Genomic DNA, 22,622 nt, shown 5'->3' with positions numbered 1-22,622 from the left:
GGCGCTGACCAGGGAGGGCGGGGAGGGGGCGGAAGCAGCGAGCATTGACTAAGGCGCTATTCTAACGCTTCGAGCGCCCGGGCCCCGGCACCACACACGCTTGCTGCTGCTGCAGGCTCGCCCACAGCGCCCGCGCCGAGCCCTGCGCGTGCGACAGCTTCGCGCGGCCAGCGGCGCCGCCGACCCGTCAACTTGAGTGAGGATGTGCTGTCAGGTGATCTGTCGCGTGTCGGGCTGTCGGGCAGCTGTCGGCACTGTCAGGTGCTCAGTCGCTGAGCAGCCGCCGCGATTCCTTTTAGCCGCCGCGCAGCCATTTCTCTGTGGGCGCTCTCCCAAAGATGCGGCGGCCTCCGAGGCACGAGCAATTTTCTCCACCCGCGAATCTGCACCCGCAAAAACTGCACCCGCTCGCAAAACTGCGCGGCGCTCGAATGCGTACTACTTCATTTGACGTTCGTCTCGTTCTTTCTTTCGTTCACCTCGAGGCAGCACCTTCATGAGCTTCCCCACGGCGCCCCGGCAACCGCCGGGCCCCGCCCCTCCTCCTCGCGCCCCGCGCAATTGCGCCTCTCCCCGCCCCGCGGCCAGCGGCGGCCGCGGCTCCGCCGATCCGCGACCGCACCTCGGCCGCCCTCTCGATCTGCGCCACCCTTCGGCTCACCTGCCAAGGGCATGCGAAAACGAGCAGTGTGCAGTGGCAGGGCCAGGGAGGGGCCGGTCTGCTTTGTGGTGAGGGTGTCACAACGGGTCTCGGGGGAATTCTCTCAGAGAGCTGTGTCTGTCGCGTCTGATTCGGCGCACACACCTGCCGCCTGCGCAGCGCCAGGCGGCGCTGGTACCGCTCCGCGGCCACCCGCGCCTTGGCCTCAGCGCTGAGCGGCACCTGGTGTCGAGTTCACCGATGACCGGACCGGCGCTTGTGTGTCGACCCGTCGGTTGAGCGACGATGACTCAACGAGGAGACACGGCTAAGCTAAGCGCGCGGCGGTACGTTGTGCAACCTTGCGGTGGTCGCTCGCAGCCCACGAGAGGCGAGGGTGCAGCAGCTCGCGCAGCAGCGCCTGGTTAACGACCAAATCGACGAGTAATCATGGGGATACCTAGTCTCAAGTGCGGGTGCAGCGGCTCGGGAAGGCAGCGCGTTGTACGGCGCGAAGACGGCCTCCAGCTGCGGCGCCGCCTGTGATGACTGATGAATCCTCAGCTCCAGCTCCGAACTCTAGTTCGGCTAGAGGTTCCGGGCGCCGCCTCGGCGAGCATCTCCGCCGCGTGCGGCGAGGACGACGAGTAGGCGTTCGGCGGGGCGTCCGCCTTGCCTGCACCTCGAGTCACGCTCGCGTCATCTCGCGGCTGATCTCGGGGAAGCTCGACGAAGAGGGTCGGCTCGGCTTTTGCCTTGCTTGCCCGCGCGCAGCCTCGCGGGTTGGCACTGGCCTCGCGCCTTGGCCGCCGTGCTGTCGTCGAGATGGAGGCCTGCACACTCACACGGAATAACTCATCGTAGTGTCACAGCCGGTGGTGGCCCGTGCTGCCGTCGAGGCGGAGGCCTGAAATGAGTCCACACATTAATGTCCCAATGTCACTGTTCGCAACCAGCGGCACGTGCTGGCGTCGAGGCCGGTGAAGCGCGAGAGGAGCCGCAGCGTCGCGGTCGCGTCCATCGCCATGAGGTCCTCGTACCGGAGGACAAGGAACTGCTCCCGCCTGTGCCGGGAGGGGTCGCGCGGAAGGTTCGCGGAAGGTTCGTGATGGAAAGGGAGGAGGCGGCGGAGGACACGAGGAGGGGCGCTCGCTTGAAGTAGCGGAGCGCGTGCAGCAGGCAAGCGGAGTACATCGAGCTGGTGGCATACCTGCCGATCTCAGGGAGGCACGCTGATTGAATCATGATTGACTCCCTGATCGAATGGCGAACGGTCGGACTGGTCACGAGAGATGTGGTGGGCCACAGGCGCGCACATTGTCGCGCGGCCGTAGTCGAAGCACTTCCGCAGGTACGCGGCGAGCTCCTGCACGTCGCGAGCAATCAATCTTAATCTCGGGTGTCATCTCGAGCAATCTCGTGCTCACTGCCTCAAATGCGCGGCGGGCGCCGTGGTGGGCAGCTGGCGCAGCCTGCTCAAAATCAATGGGGGGGAGATTAACCCGAGGTTTTCCCCTGAGATGACCGCTCCTCCCGAGTCTCCCCGAGCATAGCCACCTGCTGACGTTGAGGTAGAGGGAGCGGTTGCACCTCTGCAGCGCCTGCAGCTTGTACGCCATCGCCGCCGAGAAGTTCTTGACCGGATCCCAGTTCCAGCCTGCAGAGAGGGGTCTCCGAGAAGGCTGAGAGGCGAAGGCCCGGGCAGTGTCTTGGCCCCGCTCCCGGTAGCGCAGCGAGCCGAGCGCAAACATCGACCACTCCGAGAAGGCGCGCGCCACCGGGTCGCGAACCACTACGATGAACTTGACCGCCTCGGGCCTCCCCGCGGCGCTGTCGTGGATGCGTGCCATCGCGTCCGCGTCGCAGATGTAGTTTGGTGTGAAGTCCATCACGCTCGCGTTGAGCTCGCCCCGCGCCGCCCACGGCAGCAGCGAGTGCGCGCAGTAGGCGTCGCTCCGCCCGCTCACTGCCTTGAGGCGCGGCGACCACACGCAGTTCAGCGAGAACTGCCCGCTCTCGGCCGCGCTCGCCTCGGCGACGCGCGCGCACGCGGGGTGTGTGCAGCCGAGCTGCGGCTGCGGCCTTGCGGCTCCCAGGCCGCGGCAAACGCCTCTCCAGTTGGCCCCCTCGCACGCGGCGGTGCCGAGGACGGAGCAGCGCGGCGCGGCGCGGCAGGCGTCACCGCCGCCACCCGAGAGGCAGGACTGTGGGGGCACGGACTGCGCGCACATTGCGCGGAGCCGGCCCATGAGCTCCGCGCCTAATCTCGCACGATCTCGCGGGTGGTGCCGGGTGATCTGGGGGCCTAGAGAGCGAGCCCCCGTGAGCTCCGCGCCCGAGGCCGAGCCCCGGCGCGGACCCAGCAGCTGTCTCTCCCACGGCCAGAGGAGAGACAGGTTGCGCAGCGGGCCGCCCGTCGGGTCGGGCCCGTGCAGCTCGAGCAGGTCGGGCCGGTACGCGAACGGGTGGGCCGGAGGGCGGCCGCCGAAGAAGAAGAGCTCCTACCAGAGAAGGTTCTCGGAGGTGCGGGGATGGCGTCCGGTCCGGAGGGAGGCCTCTCTCTCGAGGTTCTCGAGGTGGATATCCTTTGGCCGCGTTGGGAGGGAGGCCGTAAATAGAAACGAGAGGAGCAGCGCGCTCCTTCCACGCCGAGGGCTGGGCCAACGCGTCGGTGAAGAGGGGCGCGAGAGCGTACCTGGCGCGGGTCGGGGCCAGTGATAGCCGCGTAAGACTTGCTTATCGTGGGAGCTCTCAACGAGGTGCGACTGCTAAGGGTCCATTAGCGCGAACCGGCGCGTGCACGCGGCCCACTTTTCGGCCCGCCGGCCGCAGATGTTGACCGGGCTGAAGGCGTACTGCACGCAGTTTGAGAGCCAAGTCGTCGCCGCCTTCGGGAAGCCCGGCAGGTAGAGGGTGGGCAGCAAAGGTGCGCGCTCCGAAGGCGAGGCCGGGAGGTGGCGGAGCTCGCCATCGCCGACTGTCGGCGCCGTGTCGAGAAGGTACTCAGGCAGCCCGAGGCCACTCGCCCACTCCGGAGTCGGCCTCCCAGAGGAATTGTCGGCCGGTGGTGGCTCAGCCTCGGCCTCGGCCTCGCCAAAAATCGACGGCACGAGGCTACTCAGCGGTGGAGCGTCTGCCAGAAGCCGATCTGACCTGGCGTGCTCGGCACGCTCGTGTTCCAGCACTGCCGCGAGAGCATCCCTCTCCGCCGCGGCAAGTGCCGCGCCCTCGAGGTGGACGGCGGCAGAAGTTGCCAGAAGCATTTACACACACGAGACGCCGAAAGGAGAAAATCTTTTCCTTACCCGCTTATGAGTCACCGCACCCCCCAGGGTGTCAGGGTTCTTTTGCCCGCAGCCCGATCGCTGGGGTGCTCTAGCTGCCCACGCCCTGGATGTGAGGCTGCCGACCGCACTCCAAGTGCTCCAGTGCTCCCCCCCCCCACGCCCCCGCACACTTCCGCGCGTTCTAGGTTCTACCCACGCCAACGCCAATGCTGGTCCGGCCAGGGAGTGCCCCCGTGGCCAAAGCCGAGCGTGGCGCCCTCCCTCGAGAGCCCCATCTCGCTGGGAGGGGCGGCGGCGAGGTGTCGACTGACGGGAGGCCTCGTCGGCCCCTCAGCACTCGGCGACGCCCTCGGCAAGCGCCGTGTCGTTCTCGGTCCCGAGCTCGTGGCGGAGGCGGAGCGCCGACTTGGTCACCTTGGAGGCGGCCTTCTTGACCTACAGTGACTCGGCCCACAAACCTCCTCAACGCAACAGGCCGGCCACACCCCGCGCGCGCAACAGCTCCCTCGTCGTGGCGCCTTTGAGCGGCTGGCGGAGGCCACGGCCGGGTCGAGCAGCTCGCCTCCCTGCGCCACGAGGCGGCGGTGCACCTGCCGCACTGTCAGGCCCGGCGTCGCCTGTGCTCGCATGGAGGCGTCGCGTGATACCGCCGCAATCCACCAGCCAGGCACACCTCCCTTGCCTGCACGCCGTGTCTGGCCGGCCTCGCGGATCTCGGGGCTACACCCCGGCTGCATCTCGGCTGCGTCTCGGCTGCCTCTCGGCTGCCTCTCGGCTGCCTCTCGGCTGCGTCTCGCGCCTCGCGGATTTTGGCGACCTCGCGCATGACCGCCGGCGTGGTGGGCGAGCGCAGGTCGATGAGGTCCGAGGGAGGGGGGGCGGGCGGGAGCAGCAGGGCGCCGGTGGCGTCCAGGAGGCCGTCGAGGCGCGACGCCACCTGTCACGACTGGACGCGTGAACGAGACGCCCTTCACGCCCCCCCCCCCCCCCCCTCCCCGCGTCGAGAGAGGAGTCACGGCGCCACGCACCTCGAGCGGCGGCGGCGGCGGCGCGGCGGGCATCGCCGCGGCTTTCGAGGAGGCGATCTTGCCCTCGGAGGGGGAGCCAGAGGAGTAGCCGGAGGAGGAGACGGCGGAGACGCGCGAGATGAGCGAGGCGCGGCGGCCCATCCTGTGGGTAGGGTCCGAGAAGGGTCCGGGAAGGGTCCGGCCCGGGCGACGGAGAGGCGCGGCGGCCAGTCACCCGCCGGAGAAGCCGGAGCCGAGGGTCCACCCCTCCTCCTACACAGTGGAATCGCTGAAGCGGTGAGTCACTGCTGGAGGGGTGTGCACTGAAGAGTGAGGGCCCGGGCTTGTGCTGCTCCTGCAGCCCGGCGCCGTCCCCCACCTCCTCGGAGCGGCGGGAGAAGTCGTCCCGGATGGAGTCGTCCTGCGGCGCATATTCGCAACATATCCACTCACTGTTGATGTTGAGGCTGCCTTCCCACCTTAGACTCGTGGTCCCGTGGCTCGGAGAGGTGGGGGGTGGGGGTGGGGGGGGTGGGGGGGCAACATTTGTGGTCATTCGTGGCGGAGGGCTCTGTCCTGCTGCGGGCCAGAGTTCTGCGTCGGTGCCCCTCCTCCGCCGTACCAGCTTGGAGACGCGAAGGTTGCGAGTCCGGTCGCCGGCGCCGGCGCCGCTCCGCCGCCGCGCGCGGCCGCACTGAGCACGCTCTCGACGGAGAGCCGGCGGCCTGAGAAGGTGGGAGAGGTTCCGATAAGGTTCAGGGGGGGGGGGAGCTCCGTGGGGGGGTCGGGTCTCCGGTGGAAGGGCGGGCGGCCTAAGATGAAACGAGGGCTTGACCACCCACGCGAGGGCTGCTGTGGATGCGCGGCTCGACGGCGCGGTGGTCGCCGAAGGAGGAGGCGCGCCGGTAGCGAGGCGTGTCGCCGGCCCCGCCGCCCTCCTCCCCATGCGAGCCGCCCTCGGCGGCGGCGGGCTCGGCAAAGGTGGCGGCGGCCGGCGAGGAGATCGATGGGGAGATCGCCTCGAGGGCGGAGGAGATTGCGGTCTCGCGGTGGCGCGGCGAGGGGGAAGTCGCCGCCGCCACGTCTAGCGACCAGCGGCGCTCCATCGACCTCTGCCTCCTCGGAGAGCGGAGGGTGACGAAGGGCGAGGTTGGCAGCTCGACCTCCTCCTCCTCCTCCTCCTCCTCCTCCTCCTCTTCCACCACAGAGTTCGACACGCGGGGCTCCGCCTCCGCCTCCTCCGCCTCCGCCTCCGCCTCCTTGGCCGCGTTCGCCTCCGCCAGCTTGGAGACTGCGATGGCGCGCGCCTTCGCGGTCAGGCTGCCCTCGGCGAGGAGGCGCGAGTAGCACGCCTGTAGGGCCAGGAGAGTGCGGCAGTGCGCGTGACATCTCCCGCCTGGGGGAAGTGGTCGTCCGGGGTGGTGTGTCGGGGAGAGAGAGGTGTGCGTGCCGCCGCCAGCGCGGACTCGCCGAGCTTAAGGCGCCTACGCGGCGTGCCGTGGACGTGTCACGGACGTGTCCTCCGCGCGGAGAGGCCCGCCCCAGGAGCGTGGGAGGGCATGTTGACGTGCGAGAGGATGGTGGTCGGCCGCGGGTCGAGCCTGGCCGCCTGAGGCAGGCGTGCCGTGGGCGTGTGTCGTGAGCACGTGCCGTGGAGCGGTCGTGAGCACGTGTTTGTCGTGAGCATGTTTGTCGTCGGCGAGTGAGCACGCGTGTGTCGTGAGCACACCTTGGAAGTTCGAAGAGTTGCTCACCACAACTACTACGGCTGATGCGGTGTGTGGTCGCTCGCCTCGAAGAGCAGCGACGCGGCCGAGGCGGAGTCGCCCGAGGCGTTGGCGGCGAGGCCCTTTCGGAAGAGGGCGTTGTGCGCCTCCGCTCTCGCGAGGCCCTGAGCGGAAGGCAGGGAGGGGGGATGTGGGTCTGGAGGGGGTGGTGGGAGGTGTGGGCAGGGGCGCAGCCCAGGTGGGCAGACGCGTCGAAGAGAGCCGAGAGCAGACGACAGCCGAGCAGGGAGGAGGAGGGAGGGGGGGGGGGGGGGCTAGACACGAGGTGCGGCTCGTGTGTGTGTGCACCTCGGCCCCGAGTAGGCCGCAACCGAGCAGCCCGGGCGACGACCCGTCCGGCCGAAGGATGGCCTCCACCGCCTCGGCGAGACACGCCGCCGCCTCGGCGCGCGGAGTGGCCGCGTCGTCGGGCGACGCGGCGACGGGTGGCGCGCCGACAGCGGAGGGCGACGAGCCGCCGGAGCGCGGCTCCACCGACAGCCGCGCCGCAAAGATGTCGCGCTTATGGAGTGCGGCGAGCACCTCGGGCTTGCGGGCGGCGCTGAAGTGGAAGATGCGCGGTCCGAGCAGGTTTGGCAGGCCGCACGCGCCCTCCGCGCGCTCCTGGATTGTGAAGGTGTCGCCAGGACCGTCCTCGATTTCGAGCCGGAGCAAGTCGAGCTTGTTGGTGGTGCGGCCGTTGCCGTCGAGCGTGAGCACCTCGTCGCCGAGGATGACGAGCTTACGCGCGCACGAGCGCCAGAGCTTGTGCTTGGTGAGGGTGAACTCCATTTTGAGGTGGTGAGTGACAGGTTTGACAGGCTCGCCCGAGGACTGCTGTTCGAACGCACTTCGAAAGTGGTGGCGCCGTCAAAAAAAAATATCGGATGTCAGGCTAATGACCACACTCCAAGTGCTCCAAGACTCCTCCGGAGTGAGGATGAGGACCCCGCGCGAAGGGGCCCTGAGCGGTGACGTCGTGTGAGAGTGCGTGTCGTGTTCATGTCTGGTGTTCATTATAGCTCCGAGTAGAGGGGGCGGTCTGCTGCTAGGGGAAACCCGGAGCGCGGAGCCAACCCTCGGAGACCCGTCGACCCGTGTTTACTTTACGGCCCTTTCCCTGCGAACGCGCACCCCCCCCTAGCGGCAGAAGCAGCGGCAGCGGCAGGCAGAAGCAGCGGCAGCGGCAGCGGCAGCCACCGTCGCCGTCGCGCGGTCGTTACTCTCACAGGACACAGCAGACAGGCTCGACACAGCGAGCCGTCTTTGTACCAGGTTGCAACCCTAGTTTCGCACTGTGCTGTGAACGCTGCTGGTTGGCGTCGGTTGCGCAGCACCGAGTCCCCATCCAGGTTGTTGGTTGCTGCACCAGGTCCCGCACCATGTAGGTAGGTGCAATGCCCCGTTCTCTGGAACTGGATGGATCATGCTTGTTCGGGTACGTGGTTCGCCCGTCCCTGTGTCCCGTGCACGTCGCCCGTCGGCAAAGCCGACGACCTATGGTGCAATACACGCCGCTGGTTGTGGGGAGGACGTGCCGCTCGATGCTGCGGGCGGCGTTGATTGATTGATTGACGTTCGCTGCCAGTCAGTTCATTCATTCACGAATTTGGCCCCAGCTCTTCGGCTCGCTCCGCTCGCCGGTGAGTTGGTTGGTTGCTGGCAGCACCCCAGCACCGGGGGGTCCTGAGAGCTGTTGGTTGCCGCTCGATTCACAGCACTGTGTGTGAGTGAGTATTCTTGATACGAAACCACGACGACACACACCAGTCGACTCGCATCGGTTGCCTCCATGAACGGCGGAGCTATTCTCGCGCCCACACCACACCTGGCTCCAACGTGGACACGCCCATAGCTGGGGACACTACTAGGTCACGCATGGCATCACAGAAGTTTTATCTCTGGGCCCCGAAAGGCATCTCTAGCAGTGTCGTTACACATGCCCCCTCCCCTCCTGGGCGCATGCGCCTCACGTCTCGCCAGAGCATAAGCCCTTGGCGTGTGGCGAGACGAGTTTTTCGCCATGCAGCGAGCAGCAAGCCGCCCGCCGCAAACAGCCGGAGGCCTCGCCGCGGCACTGGCTGCGCCGCGGTCCCGCACCCGTCGACGCAGCTCCCCCCGCGGAAGACCGCGCGTAGCGACGCCTTGACGATCGAGATGGGCGCGCCTGAAGCTCGCCCACCTACTGCCCCTGACACTACTCACAGCACTGTGCGAAACTGGGTTGCAACCTGTAAAAAAGACGGCTCACGGCACACACCAACCAGGGTGCGGACTTACTGATACATGCGAGAGCCAGCAAGGCTCCACTCGCCGACGATGCAGACCGGAGACACGCCGTACACGCGCCTGCCCCCGGCTAATGCTGCTGCCTCGCCGTTGCACCGTCGCCCTTCGGTGCTGGCGCTCGCCGGCGCCGTGGCAATCTCTTGCGGCCTCCTCGGAAGCGTCGCTGTCCGCCGGTCGGCGCCAGGCGGCGAGCTCGACCTCAGGAGCGGCCGCGAGAGGCTACGCTTCGTCAACGGCTGCCAGAAGGACGACATCTGGCTCGCGGGCACCGCGGTCGCCGTCCCTCTCTTCACTCCCGACGTTAAGCTCGGCGCGGGCGAAGAGTACGCCTTCACCGTCCCCGACGCCGGCCTCGCCTCAACTCGCTTCTGGCCAAAGTGGGGCTGCAACGAGGCTGGCCAGATGTGCGCCATCGGGCAGTCGGGCGGGCCGGGGGAGGCGTGTGCGCCGGAGGGCTGCGCGCCGCCCGTCGACAGCAAATTCGAGGCGAGACGGCTCCCGGGACCCTGGGACACTTCCGAGACACTTCCGAGACGCCACAACGCATACACACACCACACACTCGATCTTGCTCCCGCCGCCCCAACCAGGCCACCTTTGGCTGCAAGCTCGAGCCGTCGCGCTGCGCGAGGAACCCGTCCGCGCCCGATCAGCCCATCGGCGACGCGGGGCCGGTCAGGCGAGGGCTCCTCACCGGAGTCTGGTGATGGAGGCCTTTCGTCGTAGGCGCCGTCGACTGGTGGGACGTCTCGCAGGCGCCACCGAGATGTGGGCGAGAGATGGGCGAGATCTGGCCGAGGTGTAGCCGAGGTTTGGCCGAGATGCAGCCGAGGTTGGTCGTCGATTGTGTGTGCACATGCACATGCACACGCCCATGCACATGCACATGCACATGCACATGCACATGCACATGCACATGCACATGCACATGCACATGCACATGCACACGCACACGCACACGCGTGTCTGGCAGGTGGACGGGTGGACGCTGCCGTACAAGGTCGAGGTGAGCGGCGACTGCCCACAGTCGCCGTCCGTGATCGACTGCTCGACTCTCGCGCTCTCGCAGTGCCCCGACAAGGAGGACCTCGGCCCGGCGCACGGGGAGCAGGACCTGCAGCTGCACGCGCTGCACAACAAGACGCAAGTGGTCGGGTGCTACTCCCCCTGCGGCACGCTCTCCTTCGGGCAGTGGGGCTCGCCAGCCAACCAACACTAGTGACTTCATTCGTCAGTCCATCAGGCAAGCTCTCCTTTGGGCAGTGGGGCCAGGGCTACGGGCACGCGCCGCAGTCCGAAGAGGCGCGCGACTTTTGCTGCCCCACGCCGCCGGTCCAGCCTGAGGCGTGCTCGAGCGGGCCGGTGGCGCGCGCGCTGTACACCGAGGCTGAAGCTCGACATGCCGCTGCCGCCCGCCCAAGGCCGGCCGCGTGTCAGCTTCTCACGAGTCATTCTTAGGCGGTGCACCGACTGTGCCCGTCCGTGTACGCATTCGCCTACGACGACGGCGTCGGACTCGCGCAGTGCCCGGCGCCGCTCTGCCAAGGAAAGAGGCGCTCTCTCTTTCTCCCGCGGCCCGTGAGAGTCAGGTGCGGCTGCTGTAGGCGGGGGTCGAGTACAAGGTGACCTTCTACTGCCCGAGGTGAAGGGGCGCAGGGGCCCTGCCATCCCCCGTCGGCTGCCCTGCGAGTTGCGTCCTCTGGCGACGGATTCCTCCGTAGTCGGTTGAGCCCCTTGTGCCTTGAGGTCACCGCCCAGCATCACAGCCACACGCGGGGGCCGTTTTAATTTTTCCCCACGCGAGTGTCGAGAATGCATGTATCCTGCATATGCCCAGGTTGTGAGGACTAAGGTAAGGTAAGGTAAGGTAAAATTCTCCACACACAAAGTGGTGGGGCAAGGGGGGGCGAACCCTCGCATCTCCACACGTGTGCTGCTGAGTGCTGTCTGTGTCAGTGCTGTCGGGTGCTGACTGCTGTCGGGTGCGTGTCTGACAGTCAGAGGGGATATCTGTAGCTGTCGCGTGTCGGGTGCTGTCGGAGCTGTCGGGTGTTGCTGTCAGACGAGGGGCTTTGAATAAAAAGAAAAACGCAAACGTCCTACATACACACAGCTCGTGCGAATGTTTCTTTCTCGCGTTGGCTCTGCCCTGACCTCGCACTCCATGCTCCGTCGGCTACAGCAAGGTGACGCCCGGAGAGAGCCGTGCCCACCCCATCGACGCCACCGCCTCCCATACCTCCAACGCCGGGTCGTAACGCTCCACCAGGCAGCCGATATGCGCCCCCTCGTTCTCATCGTTGTACCCGCCCACAGCGTACAGCTTGCCGTCGAGCACCGCCACGGCGTGACGACACCGAGCCGTCGCCATCGGCGCCACAGCCTCCCACACATCCAGCGCAGGGTCGTACCGCTCCACCGAGCTGAGCCAGCCGTCGTCGTCGTTGAAGCCTCCCACGGCGTACAGCTTGCCGTCGAGCACCGCAACTGCGAGCTCGTCCCGCAACTCCGCCACCGGCGCCACCGCCTCCCATGCGTTCGCCGCCGGGTCGTACCGCTCGACCGAGCTGAGGCGGCCACCATCGAATCCGCCCACAGCATACAGCTTGCCGTCGAGCATCGCCACGCCATGGTCACTCCGCGCCGTCCCCATCGGCGCCACCGCCTCCCACGCGTTCGTCGCGGGATCGAACCGCTCCACCGAGCTGAGGTAGCCGTCAACGTGGTCGCCGCCCATAGCGTACAGCTTGCCGTCGAGCATCGCCACGCCATGGTCACTCCGCGCCGTCCCCATCGGCGCCACCGCCTCCCACGCGTTCGTCGCGGGATCGAACCGCTCCACCGAGCTGAGGTAGCCGTCAACGTGGTCGCCGCCCACAGCGTACAGCTTGCCGTCGAGCACCGCCACGCCGTGAGCCTGCCGAGCCGTCGCCATCGGCGCCACCGCCTCCCACACATCCAACGCGCCTACTGCCGGGTCGTACCGCTCGACCGAGGTGAGGTAGTGGTCGTCGTCATTCTCGCCGCCCACCGCGTAGAGCTTGCCGTCGAGCACCGCCGTGCCGACATGCGTTCGTGCCGTTAGCATCGGCGCCACAGCCTCCTCCTCCCACTCATTCGTTGACGGGTCGTACCGCTCAGCGAGTTGACAGTCTCACCATCGCCGTCGTGGCCGCCGATCACAGTCAGGCGCGGCCTCTCGCGCTTCTTCAGCGTCTCCTTCCAGCCGCGGCGCCACGCGCGGCACGTTCCCTTGATGGCGTGCTCCGTGGTCGGCAGCTGGACGAGGATGTGCGGGGCGAGGTCCGGCGAGAGGAGGACCTCGGAGAGGATCCACTCGGGCTGCTCCACGAGCCGAGCGGCGTGCTCCTCCGCCACGCGCAGCGCGGCGTCGCTCGCGCCCGCCTGCGCCTCGATGATGGCGCACAGCTGCGCTGGCGAGAGGCCCGCGACGCGCGCGCCGATGCGGTGGGAGGCCATCGGGTGGTGTGCAGCGCCAATTTCTTTTTCTTGTAATCTGAGGGAGTTATTAGCCTAGTCTTTTTCCTTGATCTTTCTTGCGGCGTGGGCCTGGCGCGCGGATTTCTTTTTCTTGTTTTTGGGGATTGAGGTGTTATGTTTTTTCAGCGAAAAGAAATTTCTGTGGACAAAAACAAATCGCGCGCCAGCCCACTAGCCGTCATGCCCGACTCGCGCTCCCGCGCCAACGCCGCGCTCCGCACGCCGCCGCCGCCGTCTGCTGATAGCGCGCCGGGTGGTGAGTTCCCAAAGAACGTCCTGAAGGCGGCTACGGACGGCCGACTGGGACCAGTGCGATCGTGGCTGAATGACGGCGGGAAAGCCAACACTCTCGCTGAGATACCCTCTGAGGTCGGCGGCAGTACGGTTCCATACACCCTGCTGATGCTCGCCGCACAGAACGGGCATGTGCAGATTGTCGAGCTCCTCCTGAAGCGTGGCGCGCACATCAACCTGCAGAACAGTCTCGGCCTCACAGCGCTCAACGCTGCCGCCTACTACGGCCGCGAGCGAATGGTGGAGATGCTGCTGCAGCACGGAGCGGAGATCGGGACGGCGTTGGCATCATCCGCCCAGGGCGGCCAAGAGCGGGTGGTCGACCTGCTGCTGCGGCGCGGCGCGGAGATGAGCCCGCAAGATTCGGCCTGGCCGGCGCTATCAGCGGCTGCCCACGGCGGCAAAGAGCGGGTCGTCGATCTGCTGCTGCGGCGTGGCGCGGAGATCGACCTGCAGAACAAGAACGGTGGCTCCGCGCTGATGCACGCCGCAGCGCACAACCGCCCCGCCGTCATGCTCCGCCTGCTGCGGGCGGGCGCAGACATGACGCTGCGCGATGCGGCGGGCAAGACGGCGCTGCAGTTGGCCAAGGAGAGGGGCCACGCCGAGTGCGTCCAGGCCTTCAAGACGTATCTCGGGGAGGTGGCGGCGGTCCGGAGCAAGGCAGCGTCGGCCGAGGCGGGCGGCGCAGGCGCGGCGGTGGGTGCGAGTGCCGCGGCCTCTGCTTCGAGCGGCGAGGGCGGCGCGGAGGCTGAGCCGAGCAGCGGGGCGCTGCCAGAGGAGGTTGTGCTAGCCGCTGAGCGAGGCGATGAGGAGGTGGTGCTGGTGTGGCTCGACGGCGGCGGGCGGGTCGACGTGACGTTCGAGTGCCTCTATTCGGGCGGCGTTGTGAGCGGCGTGACGCTGCTGATGATCGCAATGGCCAAGGGCCACGAGGGGCTGGCCGAGGCGCTGCTCCAGCGCGGCGCGGATGTCTCTTTGCATACCAGCAACGGCACCAACGCGCTGATGGGCGCCGCCGCGAATGGCTTCGTGAAGCTGCTCGAGCTGGCATTGCGGCACGGCGCGGAGATCAACGAGCGAAACGGCAGTCACTGCATCACCGCGCTGATGGGCGCCGCCACCAACGGCCACGAGAATATTGTCCACGCGCTGATCCGGCACGGCGCGGACATCGACCTGCAAGACATGAACGGCGACACCGCACTGGATCGGGCCGCTTACCACGGCCACTCCGCCGCCCTTCTCTGCCTGCTGCGAGCCGGCGCAGACGTGACGCTGTGCAATGCAGATGGCAACACCGCGCTGCAGTTTGCCAAGCAGGAGGGCCACACCGAGTGCGCGCGCGCCCTCGCGGAGCATGCGGCGGCCGAGAAGGCGGCGGAGAAGGCGGCGGCGGAGGCGGCGTGGGCCGCGGGAGCGGCGGAGAGGGCGGCGCAGAAGGCGGCGGAGGAGAAGGAGGCGGCGCGGCACGCCGAGGAGCTGCTGGCGGAGGTCGAGGCGGAGAAGCGCGCCAAGGGGAAGAAGGGCAAGAAGAAGAAGAAGGGCGGCGGGGCGGGGCCGTCGCAAGAACCCGAGGCGCCGTCGGAGGCAGACGCAGCCGAGGCGGCGAAGAAGGCCGAGGAGGCGAGGCTCCTCCTGCTTCTCGAGACGCTCACCGAGGAGAGGATCCGGTTCGGCATCACGGCGGAGAGCCAGGCGGCGGCGTCGGCAGAGGTGGCCGAGGCGGCACGCTTGGACGCTGAGGCGGACGAGGCGGAGGAGGAGGCGGAGGAGGAGGAGGAGGCCGAGGCGGCGGCTGAGGCGACGGAGGCGGATGCCGAGGCTGCACGGGCGGAGGCCAGGGCGGCGCAGGCGGAGGCCAGAGCGGCGTTTGAGGAGGCGAAGGCGGCGCTGAGTGGGGCCGACTCGGCTGTTGAGAAGGGCGAGGCGGCGTTTGAGGAGGCGGCGGCCGCGACAGAGGCGAGGCGTGCTGCTGCAGTAGCTGCGAGGGCCAGGGCGACCGCCGCCAGGATGGCAGCGGAGGCGGCCCAGCGCTCATAGCGCGAGCTGCTCAGAAGAAGCGCGTGGCCACCACCCTGCGGACTCTCTCTGGGTGGAGCTTGGGAGCTTCCGTCGAGGACGCGCTCGCCGTGCACTGAGATGTGTGCTTGGGTGTTGTCGCTGTTCACTTGAGCCGGGGAGGTCAGGGGGGGGGGGGGGGCGAACTCCACGCGCGGACTGCGCTCTGCGGTGCTCGCCGCGCGAGGAGAGACACTGTGAACCGCGCCGCCGCCCGCCCGCCACCGCGCGCGGCCGCGGGGCCGGCCGGGGGGGGCCGCGGGCCCGGGGCCCGGCGGACAGTTTCTCAGCTTTTGTGCCGCGGAGATATATATAACAGATCCTCAAGTGAAGAAAGAATTGAGCCCCCAAAACCCTCAGAGGATGCACTCACACCCTCTCTCCTAACCCCTCTGAGGCTAGTGCCATTTCTCACTCTGACACACGCTAATCTTGAAAACGCGTCCAACGGAGCTCCGTGTTGCTCCCAGCGCCCTCCCCCGAGCTTCCTGCGGCCATGGCCGGTGCTACTAGTATGAGAGGTCATCTGGCTACCGCGAGAGCGACCCAACTCGTCGACATCGTCCGATGATGGTGCCGCAAAGTCAGCCTTCGGGGCTATCGTGGGGTCGAGCCGGCAGTAGCGCCGTGACATGTGGTTCCACCACCCCTCGCAGGCTTTGCCTCTGACCGCCACCGTTCCCAGGCTGCCTAATGGGATGGAAAGGAAGGCTGGGCGAGCGTATAGAAGCGTGCTCGACCTCGTCGTGGCAACCTGCACGGCAGCGCTGGCGGGCGCGATGAGCGTCGTGCCACTTGACCGGAGACGGGTCGCAGGCGTCGTACCGAGCGCGTCGAGACCGTGTCCTGATGTGATCTGCACGGGTGAGTCACGTCGGCGTCAAAGGAGCGACGTGCGACCTGTCAGAGCTTGATCTCCGATCTCAGCGGCGTCGAGTCGTCTCCGGCGGCGACAATTTGGTACATCTCCAGGACGCGCAGAGTCAGCTGCGATCCCGCCGAGTGGACGGGGGCACTCGCGCCACCTGCCGAGTGCGAGCCCCCGTCCACTTGGCGGGGTCGCAGCTGCCTCTGGAAGGCACCGAGAGGTACCAAATGGCGCAAATGGTCAAATCAAGGTTTTGTAACGCGATCTGTGCCACAGTGAAATGGCACTAGCCATGCGGGCGCTCTACGCGCGGGCGCGGCCCGCTCTCTGTATATACGGCTCGCAGGCAGGCTCGCACGCACACCACGGCTTTTGTACGGGCTCTACCGACGATGTATCGTGCGTGGTAGCTGGTACGTGGACGGTCGCTGGTTAGTGCTAGTCCTCGATCGCCGGGAGGCTCGATCATGACAGTGACTCGGCGAGTCTCCTTATCACGCAGACCTCTGACTCACACACATGCTCGACTGTCTGTACTCTACGCTCTACTACAACTAACTACGCGCGTCGAGAGTCGCGCATCGACGGAGTCGGGCGTGGCTGCCCCCCCCGGAGCGGGGGTGGGGCTGGTACGCCCAAGATCCTCACGCCTCGAGCGGCGGCGCCTTGGCCTCGACCCACGCGTCGACGAGCGCCTTCCCCATCTCCAAGGACAGGTGCTCGCCCGGGCATTGGCGCGGCGCGTCGCCGCCGAACGGGCCGTTCCAGTTCAGGTACTTATCGGCCGGGCGGCCGGGCTTGAAGTCGTGCGCGTCGTTGCCCCACGCCGCAGGGTCGGTGGAGGCGTGGTACAGGTTGGCGACCACGAAGGTGCCCTCGGGCAGGATGCGCTCGGCGCCGCGGAAGGGGCAGCGGGTGCCGCCGGCGGGCGTTACCTTGGAGGAGGACATGACGGGCGGCTGCAGCCGGACCGCCTCGAGCAGCCAGGGGCGGGGCCGCTGCCGGTAGAGCGCGAGGTGCTCCGCGGCGGAGAGGAGCGTCTCTGGGCGGCCTCCCTCGGGCTTGTACACGCCGCGCAGCCGCGGCAGGGCTGACGTGTCGACGAGGGTGGAGGTGCCGATCAGCCCGGCGAAAAGGAGGCCGTCGACGACACTCTGCACGTACGATCGAACGTGCGCGGGGTCGAGAGGCGCGTCCGCGTGGCCGCCGCTGCCGGGGCGGTGCCCCTCGTCGTCGGCGAGGGCGCCGCTGCGGAGGCACTCGGCCGCCATGGCCGCCCAGTCAAAGGGCCGCCCCTTGAGGGCGGCGGGCTTGGCGGCGTTGCAGTGCTCGAGGAGGTAGGAGGAGAGGCCGTAGCGCGCCGGCTCGCCATAGCTGGCCTGCAGCTTGCCACAGAGCAGCGAGTGCGCCCACGCGGGGGCGACGGCCGTGAAGGCGCCCATGCTGGAGCCAAATGCCTGCGCGGCGGCGAGGAGCGATTGGGGCACGGTCTCGATGCCAAAGAGGATGCGAGCGAGGAGGCGGAAGATGCAGGCCGAGACGTGCTCGCGCGTGTGGAAATCGCCGACCGCCAACCACTCTCTGATGTAGGGTGCGGCGACGGCCGCGAGGCCCGCCGCGTCGTCGGCTAGCATCGCTTGCACGTCGGCGCGGCGCGTGAACTCACGGAAGAAGACGGTTCGCCACGCGGAGTGGTATGGCGAGCCGGTGCTGAAGAAGACCGGCCTAATGAATTATTAATTAGGATGAATATAATTAGTTCGAGTGGTACGGCGAGCCGAAACTGAAGCAGACGTGAGCGGTGAGAAGCTGCGCGGGAGGGAGAGGGCAACCGAGCCGAGCGAGAGGGAGCGTTCGCGCTTGGCATCGAGGATGAGCGAGCGGACGTAGTCGTACGAGCCGACGTACAAGCCGTTGAAATAGAAGTAGTCCATCGAGCCGACGGCTTCAGAGTAGGGGAAGTACGAGAGGGTGAGGCTGGTCGTGAAGAGGAAGTCCGCGAGCTGCTTGGCGCGCATCACGAGCAACGAAAAGTAGGTGTGCCGAAGGCACCCAAACGTGACGCAGACGTACGCCAAATACTGCCAACCGACAGCAACGCCGTAGCTGATCGGCCCACTGCAGCTCTTCGGCACCGGGCGGAGCAGCGCGCAGAAGAGGAAGAGCAGCGCGAACAGCGGCATGAGCGGTATGAAAAGGAGCCACGAGACCACGTAGTTGATCATGCCGGTTGTGTAGAACTTCATCCCATATGCACCGCGGGCCCACTGGCCTTGGAGCGCCGGTGGCGGCTCCCACGCAGAGAGCGGTTCCACGTTCTGCGACAAATTGTGGGAATGGCGCTGTTTCGCCACGTAGGCCGTGGACGGTTTGGGCCGCAGCGGCTCAGCAATGGACATGGCCGTAGAGTATGCGGCAGCAGCTAATCCGGCAAATGTCAGCGGCAGCCAATTTTGTCTCTCGGCACGTCCGCCACCGTCCAGGCGGGGGTGCAGCTTGGAGGGGGGGGGGGGGGGGGGGGGCCCGGGGGAAGAGGAAAAAAAATCGTCTCCGGGATCTGTCAACACCATGGGGAAGGGGCTAAAAGGTTTCTTTTTCCCCCCCCCCCACCCCCCCGCAAGGCGCGCGATACACACACAAAAGGCGAGACCCACGGCTCGGAGAGCTCGCTCGCTAGCGAGCCAGTCCCGGGCGGGCAACCCTCGTCGCCACGGAGCCCATAGACAGGGACCGTGGCGTACACCATGTCGCCGAACCCGACTCATGACCTCGGCTTCCCCGGGGAATTGCGATCGCCATGGCTAGTTCCAATTCACTCTGACACGCTAATCTTGAAAACGCGTCCAACGGAGCTCCGTGTTGCTCCCAGCGGAATCCCCCGCGCTTCCTGCGGCCATGGCCGATGATACTAGTATGAGAGGTCATCTGGCTACCGCGAGAGCGACCCAACTCGTCGACATCGTCCGATGATGGTGCCGCAAAGTCAGCCTTCGGAGGCTATCGTGGGGTCGAGCCGGCAGTAGCCGTGACATGTGGTTCCACCACCCCTCGCAGGCTTTGCCTCTGACCGCCACCATTCCCAGGCTGCCTAATGGGATGGAAAGGAAGGCTCGGCGAGCGTATAGAAGCGTGCTCGACCTCGTCGTGGCAACCTGCACGGCAGCGCTGGCGGGCGCGATGAGCGTCGTGCCACTTGACCGGAGACGGGTCGCAGGCGTCGTACCGAGCGCGTCGAGACCGTGTCCTGATGTGATCTGCACGGGTGAGTCACGTCGGCGTCAAAGGAGCGACGTGCGACCTGTCAGAGCTTGATCCGCGATCTCAGCGGCGTCGAGTCGTCTCCGGCGCGCGACAAAGGTACATACCCAGGACGCGCAGAGGCAGCTGCGACCCAGAGCCGAGTGGACGGTAACACACACCGCGCCACCTGCTGTGTGTTACCGTCCACTCGGCGGGGTCGCAGCTGCCTCTGGAAGGCACCGAGATGTACCTTTTTGCGCAAGTAGCCCGATCCCGATCATGATCCGGCCCGCTGGGTGTGCTTCTGAGCTCCCCGGCCCTGGATGTGAGGCTGCCGACTGCACCGCACACTCCAAAAGTGCTCCAAGGGCCCGTGATTGCCTGCCACGCTGCCCGCACTCACACAGACTCCCTAACCCGAAGAAAGAGAGAGAAGCTTGCCGATATGTGTGCGCTGATTTCGACGTTGGACAACATGTGCCCCGTAGGGAAAAGCCGCGCTCCCGAAACCCCACTCCCGGACTGCACGCCCACACGGTGTCGCCACAGCCACACCCACACTCTGAGTCACTCTGCGCTGAGAGATGCACTCGCACTCTATGCGAGTTGCAACTTTCTCGCGCCACCGCCCACCCTTCGTACGGCTGTGTTAGCAGCTCCCGGCGAGACCTCGAGGGACCGCACGCGCGCCCGCGCGGCGCGGGGCCCAGCCCACAGCCACGATCGTTCACGAGAGAACGCGCCCCAGAGTACGAGAGACCCTTCCCCATGGCTGCCACTGCGCCAGCTGTCCTTGCGCGCGGGCTAGGCCGCCTCCCGCGCCCTGGCCCTCGCAGCGGCAACTGACGCGCGCCTCGCCTTGGCTGCGGCGAGCGCCGCCTCTGCCGCCGCTACTGCCGCCTCGGCCGCCTCGGCCGCCTCCTCCTCCGCTGCGGCAGCCTCCTCTTCCTCTGCCGCTGCCACAGCCGCAGCCTCCGCCTCAGCCTGCCGGCGCGCCTCCGCTGCCGCCTCCGCTGCCGCCTCCTCGCCCTCCTCCTCGCCCTCCTCCTCGCCCTCCTCCTCGGCCGCCTCCGCCGTCTCCTCGTCGCCCTCCTCCTCGCTCGCCTCGCCCGCCGCCTCTCCCAGCGCCTCTGCCAGCCCCTCGACCGACGTCTCCGGCGTGATGCCGAACCGGATCCTGTCCTCGTGGAGCTCCGCGAGAAGCTTGAGCAGCCCCTCCCTGTCCAACGGCGCGGGCTTGGCTGTCGCCGCCGCCTCTGCCGGCGCCTCGGACTCCTGCGACGGCCCAGCCCCGCCGCTCCCGCCGCCCTTCTTCTTCTTCTTCTTCTTGCCCTTCTTGCCCTTGGCGCGCTTCTCAGCCTCGACCTCCGCCAGCAGCTCGTCGGCGTGCCGCGCCGCCTCCTTCTCCTCCGCCGCCCTCTGCGCCTCCCTCTCCGCCGCCCCCGCAGCCCACGCCGCCTCTTTCGCCGCCTTCTCCGCCGCCTTCTCGGCCGCCGCATGCTCCTTGAGGGCGCGCACGCACTCGGCGTGGCCATTCTCCTTGGCCCACCGCAGCGCGTTCTCGCCATCCTTAGAGCGCAGCGTCGCATCTGCGCCCGCCCGCAGTAAGCGGAGCACCAAGTCGGGATGGCCGTTGGCAGCGGCGAACATCAGAGCGGTGTCGCCGTTTTGGTTCTGCAGATCGATCTCCGCGCCGTGCCGGATCAGCGTGTCTACAACCCGCTCGTGGCCTCTGTAGGCGGCCTCGATCAGCGCAGCGCTGCCAACCTTGTTTGGCTGGTCGACCTCCGCGCCACGCCGCAGTGCCAGCTCGACCATCTTCTCGAAGCCGTTCACGGCGGCGAACATCAGCACGGTGCTGCCGTTGCTGGTCTGCAACGAGACATCTGCGCCGCGCCGCAGAAGCGCCTCGGCCAACCCCGCGCGGCCATTGGCCATTGCGAGCATCAGCAGCGTCATGCCGCTCTTACGAGAGCCGTCACCAAAACCTGTGTACTCGAACCTCTCATCCACCCGCCCGCCGCCGTCGAGCCACGCCAGCACCGGCGACTCGTCTCCTCGCTCAGCCGCCAGCACGACCTCCTCTGGCACCGCCCCGCTGCTCGGCTCGGCCTCCACGCCGCCCTCGCCGCTCGAGGCAGAGGCCAAAGCACTGCTGCCTTCCACCGCCTCGCCTGCGGGTGCGCCGCTCGCCCCTGCGCCACCCGCCTCGGCCGACGGCGCCTTGCTGCGCGCCGCCGTCACCTCCCCGAGATACGTCCTGAAGGCCTCGACGCACTCGGCGTGGCCCTCCTCCTTGGCAATCTGTAGCGCCGTCTTGCCCGCCGCAACGCGCAGTGTCATGTCTGCGCCCGCGCGCAGCAGGCGGAGCACCACGGCGGGATGGTTGTGGAAAGCGGCCACTAGCAGCGCGGTGCCGCCGATATTGTCCTGCAGGTTGATCCCTGCGCCGTGCCGCAGCAGCATCTCGGCCACCTGCTCGTGGCCCTTGGCGGCGGCGGCCATCAGCGCCGTGTGGTCTTCGCTGTCTCGCGCGTCCGCCTCCGCGCCGCGCTGCAGCAGCACTTCAACGAGCTGCTTGTGACCGTGTTCGGCGGCGATCAGCAGGAGCGTACAGCCACTCACGCCGCGATGCACGCACGTCGCATCAACCCGCCCAGCCCCGCTGAGCCACGTCTGCACCACGTCGACCTTGCCCTTCTCCGCCGCCGCCTCGATCCGTTTCGGCAGCGCGAGCGGCGCAGCAGTAGCCGCCGTTGACGCGTTTCCGCGCCGGGAGCCGGCCAAGCCAGCCTTCGTCCGGCCGGGCATGCAAACGGGCGGGGTTGCGGATGCTGAGCGCCTCCTCTCTGCGCGGCCTCCCGCGCTGGGCTTCGAAAAAAGAATTCAAACGCTGACCATATCAAAGTTTTGTAAGTGGATCATCCGTAGAGGCACGAGTGTTCGAAGAGAGAGTGGACCTGAGCAACAACATGACCTGTAGGCAAATGATCGGAGTGGGAGTCAGAAATGTGGTCCTTGCGCGAGGGGAGCTCGATAGACTCGAGGGGCCAGGATACGCCGCGAGGAGGACGGAGTTGCGCCGAAAGGCGAAAGAAGCCGCGAGAACAAGGGACCGGCAGGCGGCGGCGTCGCAGGACGAGGCAGAAGAGAACGACGCGACAGAGGAGGAAGTGACAAGGGAGAGAATGACGAGGGTGGGACGACCGCGAGGTGGCATGAAGGTTGCAGCGAGAATCGGCGAGAGACTGCGAAGAGAGATAGGAAGAGGCAGACTCCCTAGGGTGGGCGACGGATAGCGCACCACACACCTCTCCTTAAAATCCCTGTGTGGTGGCGGCGTGCCGTCCTCCCATCCCTCCCTTGGGTTGTCTGTTTTCTTTCTTTCTTTTTTGTAAGTGGAACTAGCCCAAGTGATATGCGCCGCCGAGCGTGACTCATCGAAGTGGCGATCGGCTCCTCACGGCAAGTCGTTGCTTGAGCGCTTCAACCTCAAAGCCTCTTTGCGAACGGTGTGCCGACCTCTATCATCCGCTGCACGCCCGCCAGCTGATAGCCATCCCACTCTCGTCGTCGAACAAGTCGATCTCTGCACGATTTAGGTTTTAGGGCCCTCCCCCGAGCCGTGTTCAGAAACACCAAGCAGCGAAGCGAGGCCACGGCGAGGGT

The 22,622-nt window shown here is 67.2% G+C and overlaps 5 protein-coding genes across 5 annotated transcripts; 1 reads left to right on the top strand and 4 right to left on the bottom strand.

The window, feature by feature from the left end:
* Positions 1 to 360: 360 nt before the first annotated feature.
* EMIHUDRAFT_433689 (hypothetical protein) lies at positions 361 to 2,565 on the bottom strand. The gene is made up of 12 exons (XM_005789119.1): positions 2,379 to 2,565; positions 2,198 to 2,297; positions 2,091 to 2,112; positions 1,957 to 2,006; positions 1,794 to 1,850; positions 1,619 to 1,704; positions 1,396 to 1,473; positions 1,249 to 1,316; positions 1,142 to 1,180; positions 1,002 to 1,061; positions 806 to 883; positions 361 to 661 (listed from the first exon to the last, which is right to left on the bottom strand). Exons 1-12 carry the CDS (start codon positions 2,527 to 2,529, stop codon positions 476 to 478), a joined length of 975 nt encoding a protein of 324 aa, XP_005789176.1. The 5' UTR covers positions 2,530 to 2,565; the 3' UTR covers positions 361 to 475.
* A 3,181-nt stretch (positions 2,566 to 5,746) lies between these two features.
* Positions 5,747 to 7,492, bottom strand: EMIHUDRAFT_449083 (hypothetical protein; the record flags this gene model as incomplete). The annotated part of the gene is made up of 6 exons (XM_005789118.1): positions 5,747 to 5,953; positions 6,027 to 6,050; positions 6,227 to 6,286; positions 6,502 to 6,535; positions 6,743 to 6,825; positions 7,010 to 7,492. The coding sequence occupies 6 exons, from the start codon at positions 7,490 to 7,492 to the stop codon at positions 5,747 to 5,749; spliced, it is 891 nt and encodes a 296-aa protein (XP_005789175.1).
* A 1,507-nt stretch (positions 7,493 to 8,999) lies between these two features.
* On the top strand, positions 9,000 to 10,208 carry EMIHUDRAFT_462339 (hypothetical protein; the record flags this gene model as incomplete). The annotated part of the gene is made up of 3 exons (XM_005789117.1): positions 9,000 to 9,475; positions 9,580 to 9,663; positions 9,963 to 10,208. The coding sequence occupies exons 1-3, from the start codon at positions 9,020 to 9,022 to the stop codon at positions 10,206 to 10,208; spliced, it is 786 nt and encodes a 261-aa protein (XP_005789174.1). The 5' UTR covers positions 9,000 to 9,019.
* A 528-nt stretch (positions 10,209 to 10,736) lies between these two features.
* Positions 10,737 to 12,469, bottom strand: EMIHUDRAFT_200939 (hypothetical protein; the record flags this gene model as incomplete). The annotated part of the gene is made up of 2 exons (XM_005789116.1): positions 10,737 to 10,836; positions 12,237 to 12,469. 2 exons carry the CDS (start codon positions 12,467 to 12,469, stop codon positions 10,737 to 10,739), a joined length of 333 nt encoding a protein of 110 aa, XP_005789173.1.
* A 3,888-nt stretch (positions 12,470 to 16,357) lies between these two features.
* EMIHUDRAFT_98170 (hypothetical protein) lies at positions 16,358 to 17,896 on the bottom strand (the record flags this gene model as incomplete). The annotated part of the gene is made up of 2 exons (XM_005789115.1): positions 16,358 to 17,438; positions 17,508 to 17,896. The coding sequence occupies 2 exons, from the start codon at positions 17,894 to 17,896 to the stop codon at positions 16,358 to 16,360; spliced, it is 1,470 nt and encodes a 489-aa protein (XP_005789172.1).
* Between the last annotated feature and the right edge of the window lie 4,726 nt (positions 17,897 to 22,622).

Source organism: Emiliania huxleyi (genome assembly GCF_000372725.1).
Source record: "Emiliania huxleyi CCMP1516 chromosome Unknown EMIHUscaffold_13, whole genome shotgun sequence".
NCBI lineage: Eukaryota > Haptophyta > Isochrysidales > Noelaerhabdaceae > Emiliania > Emiliania huxleyi.
This window is presented reverse-complemented; position numbering and strand designations above follow the sequence as displayed.

Coding starts and splice junctions, on each gene's coding strand:
- EMIHUDRAFT_433689 (XM_005789119.1), bottom strand. CDS start 2,529: ATGGACTTCACACCAAACTACATCTGCGACGCGGACGCGATGGCACGC. Junction 2,298..2,378: donor GTGGTCGATGTTTGCGCTCG/GCTCGCTGCGCT, acceptor CCCTCTCTGCAG/GCTGGAACTGGGATCCGGTC. Junction 662..805: donor TGGCGCTGCGCAGGCGGCAG/GTGTGTGCGCCG, acceptor TGCCCTTGGCAG/GTGAGCCGAAGGGTGGCGCA.